The following is a 7721-nucleotide window of genomic DNA, read 5'->3' on the forward strand; positions in this document are numbered from 1 at the left end:
AGATCGATTTTCAGACCTCTATCTATCAGGGTTTTTTTTTATGACAAATATTTGTTTTAGAAACAAACTATCAGAGAATGCAGTCTAATTTAAATAGCGACAGGCTACCGACACAACACTGATTTACGATAGAGTTAATAGTGGAGTCACCTTAGGTATTTAGCTCACAATGTGCCGAAAATGTTTCGATTTGATTGACTCTTTTTTCTCAAATACTTTGACTTTAAAATAATGAAACAGTTAACTGTTTAAAATGTCTGCTAATTGTTAATTTGAGATATTTTCAGGTTTTGTTAGTTAGGTAGTTTTCTATAAGGAAACATCTTGTATGTATGATATAATGTTCAGAAATGAGTACAAAAAAACCTTATATTGAATTGTAATGTATAGGATCTTCGTTGAGAAAGAAATTTTATAGAGAAAGTAGCGGAAAATCGGGAAATCCGCAGTTGTTTCGCGCGCTTTGGTATAACGGTCTCGCTCGGGTATACGAAAAACACATTTTCGAGACAGAAAAATTTTAGTTCCTCGTTGGCTGACATAAAGAAGACATTATAAGTACATCGACCTCAACTTGTTGCATGGCCTAGGAAAGTTTTGGGAAAAATGTTAAACTAATACGAATTAGTGTTTCAGGTGTTTTCTTTAATTTGAGCTCATAAAACTCAACAATCTGGCCGTCTGCGGTGCGCGCCGACTGAGAATCGACGCAGACACGCTTTGACACTATTTATTGTCATATCTTGGGAACCCCTTAATGTCACTGAAGTTTTATTAGCTGGATTTGGGGATCAAGTTTCGCAGATTACGTCTTGTCAATTTAAGTTTTTTCCCTTAAGTATCATGAATCACAACACGAACAGAATTTGAGAAACAAAATCTAAGAATTTCTCAGCGACCACCGCTCTCACGTTAGCCAGCAGTAATCACCGACTCAGACTTGAAATTGGAGGCTTGGACATTTTTAGTCGTATCTCGAGAACCCATGAAAATTTAAAAAAAAATTATGGCCCTAAATTAAAGATAAGAGTTCAAAGACTTAGTCGTATGAATTTGAGATTTTTGATACAATTTTCCTAGGTCATCTCACAAGTTGAAGTCGAGGAACAACATTCGAGAAATTCTTGATTTATTTCAAAACTTCTCGCGCAGTATAATCTATCAAAAAGATCAAAAACATAGGTATTACCTCTTATTTTACCAACCATTTTGTAAGCTTTTTAATGGTTTTTAAAAAGTTTATAATAATAGTAATAATAGTAATGCAAACAGAAATACTACTTTAAAATTACAAATTTTAAGTATTTTTTTTTTATATATTTCTAAAGTATCGAGTACTGAATGAATACTAACATAAATTTTTTGTCAGTTCTACTAAAAACTTTGAAGTGATTATTGTTCTCTATTCGACCGTGGAATAAGAATACAGTTGAAAAGTAACCGTTTCAGAAAAAATTCTTTGCAAAGGAACGACGAGTCTGATAAAACTCCGCGCTTTTCGCTAAAAAATATGCAAAGTTTTGCGTATGGCAATTATTCTTCATTCTAAAAATCTTTACGAGAAATTATTTTGCTCACTGATTAGTCTGCATAAATTTTGCGTATTTGAATTTTTTATTAATTCTACCAAATATTTTAATTGGTTAATTTACTCTGTTCAATCGAAACAAAAATCCTAAAGGCAACTTGGCATTTTCCACAAAATCCTTCGCAAAGGAACGACGTGTTCCACAATACACCGCGCTTGACATTGAGAAATCTGCATAACTTTGGCGTATTGAAATTTTCTCTTAATTCTAAAAAAGTAATTTAGGTGATCATTTCGCTCTATTTAAACGTGAAGAAAAAAATCTTAAAAAATTAGACGTTTGAGAGGAAATCCTGATCAAAGGAGCGACTTATCTTATAAAACCTCTCGGTTGACACATAAAAAGTAGACTAACATTTTTCTTTTTAAATTTAAGACAAAAATGAGGAAATTATCTATAGATGTTATTAGGATCCATTAAATCGTACAAATTGTTAAAAAAAAGGAAAATACTTTTGATAAATTCATTTGAATTCAACAAAGTCAACCATATTTGTGGAAAGTCGACAACACTCACTTAAAATTCTACAAGTTTATTTCTTACAAACAAAATAATTACAAATAATGTAATGCTTTAAACGATCTTGTTGCATACTTATTTTTTTCTCTTGACTCACTTGTTATCTTTAAGAAAAGATAAAGTATTTGACACTTTTAAATGTTTACAGGCTTTGATACAGGGGTCAAATTTTTTTCTTAAATTTATACAAAAAATAAACAATTAATTGTGCACCCGCTCACAATTAAAATAGGAGACTTAAAAATAAAAAAAGATCTTGAATTTTTCTTGAATTCTCTACTACACATTACAAATTCTGTTTCAGATTTACATAAAATACAAATGGTTACATAAAATTGTCCGCCAGTAACAGTTGATAATGATTAAAATTCACTAGAAGATGAAGAATGGGATTCAAAATTGTAAAAATTAAGTAAAGATTACATGTTCAGACTTTTTGTAATTCAAATACTAGTCATATACCCCAAATACCTCTTAGAACTTATTATTTTTAGTTTGTAAGATAGAAATAAACAATACCTTAGTAATGTAACATACTTTTTTGGTCTACGTTGCCTTCACTAATAGCATCTGGCGTAACGAGTACATGCTGAGAGCCTAGGATCCAGTAAGTGTGCAATGCTTTAGGTAACTGTAAACCGATACCCATTACGAGTAAAGTAAAAAGAAAAAGAGAAAAAATGTCCTGTAGAGAGGAAGAACAAAATGAAGGCAATGAGTGGCTGACTAATTCTGTGGAGAAAGAAAAGGAAATTGTCAGACTTCTATTGTAAGGAAATAAATACCGTGATATCGGCACCAACCGCTTCCGCATACTCTAGAACTCAGCAATTAAGATTCGGCAACTTGACCCAAAGCGAACTAAGCTGACCTCGAAATTCCGGACGAAGCTAAGATAATTGATATAGTTATCGAAGCTATTTTCAGTTTTGAATAGAGCCCTAGGTTAGTATCAAAGATCAATCAAATTTCCAGTTATATAAAGGTAAAAAAGCAAAGAAAATAATAATGGAAAATAATAATATTGAAGAACTATAATAATAATAAGCAATTAAGAAACAAATAAGAAACATTTGCATAACTTGGAATACCACAAGCGGAAACCCAAGATGAGCGTGTGTTAAAAATGGCCCTTGAGAAAAGGTATCGCAAAATTCTCAGAAAAATGTGGGCTTCCGAACTATCTGAGAAGAATAAGATCCAGGTGCCCAATATTTTGGCCGTTCTTATACTGCTTCATACGTTTGGTGCAGTAAAATGGAACGTGTATGAGTTAAAGCAACTTGGCCGAAGCACCCGCAAGATGATGACAGTCCATCGAAGTCATCATCCTAGATCTTCTGTATCTCGTATATAACCTCACCCCAGATAAAGGGGTTAAAGGTTTGCTGAGCTTAGAGTGTCTTCATAGAAGAACGGTTCCAGCTACAGTCTGCCAGTTTTAAAGAGTACAAATTCTCTAATGCGACTTGTACACCAACATGAAGTCGTCAACGTTGCGGCGTGTCTCTACCGAACCGCAGATAAGACAGCAGAGAAGCGTTTTTGATTCATTTAATTCAAGCAACACTACGCATGGCCTAGTGCCTTAAAAGTCGTGTACTGGAAGCAGAACATTCGCGTCTACTAAAGGAACATGCTGGCAAGCTCCTTCGTGGCAAATTCTACGGCATTATACGCAGAGAAGAGCTATCGATGGAAAACCACAAGTTTTAAAAACCCACTTTCGATTAGAATTTTCATACATTCTTTCGCCACAATGTCCGGTAGCATTTTATAGAACTCTAAAGCCAATAAAGCGTGTTTAAAAAAATTTTACCTACATGGTTATGCCGTGGTACCCTTCAGTTGATAACCTTATTTCAATATGTAAATATATTATCTCAAAAAATTTTGTCTGAAATTGCAAAGACCTTTTTTTCACGATTTAAAAAATAATTATAGATTAGTTTTAATAATCTAAGAAAGTGCTGACTACATTATAAGAGGAAATAATTTTTTGATCTTCAGGTTCTGAATACAGTTCCAGCTCAATTAGGATTTTTCCAAAGTAGGGTTTTCGTTATCTTTAATGTTGGTACTAAATAATTATAAACTCATGGTGCTTGTTACTACCAGTTTCATGAAAATATTCCACCTAGCTTAAAGTGTTCCAGGCCCCGATAACATGGCTTTAACTTTAATCTGACGAGCTTAACCTGAGCACCTACTCGGGACTTATTTCTAGGACCTTACTGACAAAACGTGAAAGCAGAAGTTGAGTCTAATTCGATAACACCGCAGATAATCCCTTTCAAGATTTATATCCAGTATTTAACTTCTGCACTTTTCTCATATATCATCCTCCATGAATGACTTCTCATTTCATTTTATTCCATTATGAGATCTTAAAGAAAGCTATATATATGTATATAGTTTTTAAGTAGATATTGCAAAAATAGTGTAAATTTCAATGTTTTCTTAATCGTTCAATAAATTCCGAAATAATCAACATTTTTTTATTTTCTTGGGCTCATTTTGAACATCTTATCCGCAGACAAATCAGAATAAAGGTTAAATAAATATATATTTTGAGGAAATTACATAGAAATTTCATGATTATATGTTTAATATATTTTACAAAAATATTTTTATTACCAAAAATAATTTTGCAATTTTTCTAAATTTTATGCTACAACTTCAAGTTCTTGCAATTTAAAAATAAAATTTTTGCGATTTAACTCATAAGCTGTTTTGATACAGTGAAAAAAGAGCTTCAAAATGAGCTCAAGAACATTTTAGCTTTGGCCTTCAAATGGCTTTGGACTGATTTCGGGGGCATAGAACCGTAAACAGTGAGGTTACCTGACTCGTTTCCAATTGGAATATATATCCATATATACATAATGTTGCAAACGCTTTCGCGCTACTCCCCTGCAAAACTGCGGGAGCCAACAGTTCTAAGAAGGCCGAAAACGGGGTGACTGAGAGCGAGAGTTTGGTATATATATTTATATATACAATGCTTCTCTGTGTAAGCTAATAAAACTTATTTGATAACTTAGGAAAAAGCAAAGTGCTCATTAAATTCGCATAGTTAATTATATTAAAGCCGGGTAACCACACTAAACCCAGGTATGTTACTTGGAATTACCATGAAAAAACTAGGACGGATAGGTTTACATTTTATGATAAATTTTATCATCGAATAAGCAAGAGAAATTAATTTACATAATGGGCCTATGGTCTGAAGTATGTAATTTGTAACATTTCACTCAATATATTAATTATTAATTATTATGAAACTCAGACAAATAACATCGCTTTCCAACTTCTTTTTAATCGAACTGGCATAATATTAAAAGTTCTAATCTATAATGATGAAACGCCATGATTGCGTGTAATTACAAATTATTATCAATGAAAAAAAATATTTTCATGTGAGAGTGATTTATCAGTTAATTCGTTAATGCAAATTTTTAAAGCACGCATCCTAATCGAATTATAAAATTCTTACTTTTGAAAATCTTCAATAATAATCTTTTTAAATCATGATTTTAAACCGGAAGGGCATTGAAACCCAAGTAATTGTCTAGAATTACAACCTTCCCGAATAATTATTTTTTCGGTATGCTTTTTTTATATATTCTGTTTAATTTAAAAATTAAAATTAATAGTGGCACCTTAAAAAAGTTACATATTTCCACTTAAAACTCGAAGATAAAAGTAACTTTTATAAAAGCTGTTATATTAATTTATCTAAAAATAGAAAGGGGGTTAGTTCTGAATCACACACCTCCTTTCCAGCCCCCTTAATGTATTTAAAACTTTAAAATTACGTGTTTCGCTTTCATTACTCACATTTTTTACAATATTCCACATAATCTTGAAACATTAAGTTTTACGTATTATTATTGAAAAATTATTATTAGTTCCTGGAGTAGAAAGTAAGATACTTAAAAAGAAATCAGACCGGTAAATAAAAAATTTGTAAAAGCCGAGTTTCTAAATAATTACCATAAGGGCAAATTGCTGACTGTTTTAATATTCCTATCAATGAAAATATATTGGAAATCGGTAAGAGTTCACAGCTAGATCAAACGATTCTCACTGCTTCCTCAATCCAAATACGACCAATATTTTCAGTACACGTTACTGAAACTTCAGTAAGTTTATCTAACGTGATTTGAGAGATTAAAAATATACCTAATGTTTTATTTTCTTATTTCATTAGAAACAAAGAACTTTTTTAAAAATCTGTAACAAAATATTATTAATATCAATGAAAAAAATGCTATTGAGCCATTTATATTCAAAAAAACAATTTTTTTGTTGAAAAAACGCCCTAAAAATAGTAGAAATTAATTTGCAAACTATGTACAAAAATTTGATAAGAATGGAAAGATATTTGTAGTACTACTATATAATAAATACTGGATTTTTGTTAACCATGCCGCTCAGTTCATTTTATAATGACTACTTTGTTGCCCAGGAAATATAATAATGAAAATATTTTTTATATTGTTCCAAAAATTCGTACTTGTATGTTATTATCTCCTTCAGAGTTCTGAATCTTAACAAAAAATGATGTAGTGTGATCAGAAAATGTACCTTTTTTTCCTTATTTTGTTTCTAAAGTCTGATAAATTCGTTAAAATAATTCTATGAAATTTCACACTGAATCATGGAAAAAACTAAACAAAAACTTCCTTCAGGTATAAGAAAAACAAAGTACATTTGGTTAATGACAGAACTTCTTAAATCGCATTTATATAATCTTTTTTCTATAAAACGGTTTCTAATTTTTTTGCAAGTAGTTTATTAGAAAGATAATGCAAAACATTATTGTTTTGAAGTTTTTTCTAAAACTTTCATATTTTTAATGATAAAAGCACAATTTTCCTAAGATTACTAATCTAATCATTTTTGAAGAGAAAAGACAACTATTCAAATTTCGGCAAAGTTTTTGTATCACAGGTACAAGCCTACATAGTAGACTTTCTGAAAAAGCCTGGTCTGTTCTCTGAACTTTTTTTATATGGTTGGGAGAAAACGTCAAGTCCGCCCCATACTTAGACCCAGGTTAAAACATTGGTTCATCTGCTTTGAAATGAAAAAATATTTTTTTTAGTTAAATTGATTTTGACTTCACTTTAACAAATAATTAAGTATATTGATCAAAAATATAATTATATAATACACTCATGTGACTGATTGATGATTTATGTCAGTTCATAAGAATGTATATGATGATTCGAAAAAGTGTTAAATGCTTTCCTTATACTTAATTTCTTTTGTAGTTTTTCAGAACTAATAAATACTTAAATTATTTGTCCTTCCTAAATAAATGGCTTATTCATTACATCTCACAAATCATAACATGTCCAAAGTGAAAGAAATTTTTAGAGAAACGCAGTTATTGAATATAATGAAACATGTGACTTAAGATCATAATGAGAGAGTTACGTATAACATCGATTTATGACACATATAAAGTGCGTAACATAATATCTGAACGAACCCTAACGGCTTACATGATTGTGTGCTTTTTTATAAATTGATACAAAATCATTAATTTCTCACGTCGAAAATACACATTTCATTGTAAAAATGTAATAAAATCTCATTTAATTT

General features: G+C 30.7%; 1 protein-coding gene across 1 annotated transcript in view; it reads left to right on the plus strand.

Annotated features, from left to right (window-relative positions):
- The first annotated feature begins 3234 nt into the window (after window positions 1-3234).
- Window positions 3235-7721, plus strand: part of LOC117175513 — a 265411-nt gene continuing 260924 nt past the window's right edge. The window contains exon 1 of the mRNA XM_033365220.1: window positions 3235-3457. Within this exon, the coding sequence (XP_033221111.1) occupies window positions 3235-3457 (223 nt within the window). The remainder of the gene's footprint in view (window positions 3458-7721) is intronic.

The sequence above is a fragment of the Belonocnema kinseyi genome, chromosome 6, assembly GCF_010883055.1.
Source record: "Belonocnema kinseyi isolate 2016_QV_RU_SX_M_011 chromosome 6, B_treatae_v1, whole genome shotgun sequence".
NCBI lineage: Eukaryota > Metazoa > Arthropoda > Insecta > Hymenoptera > Cynipidae > Belonocnema > Belonocnema kinseyi.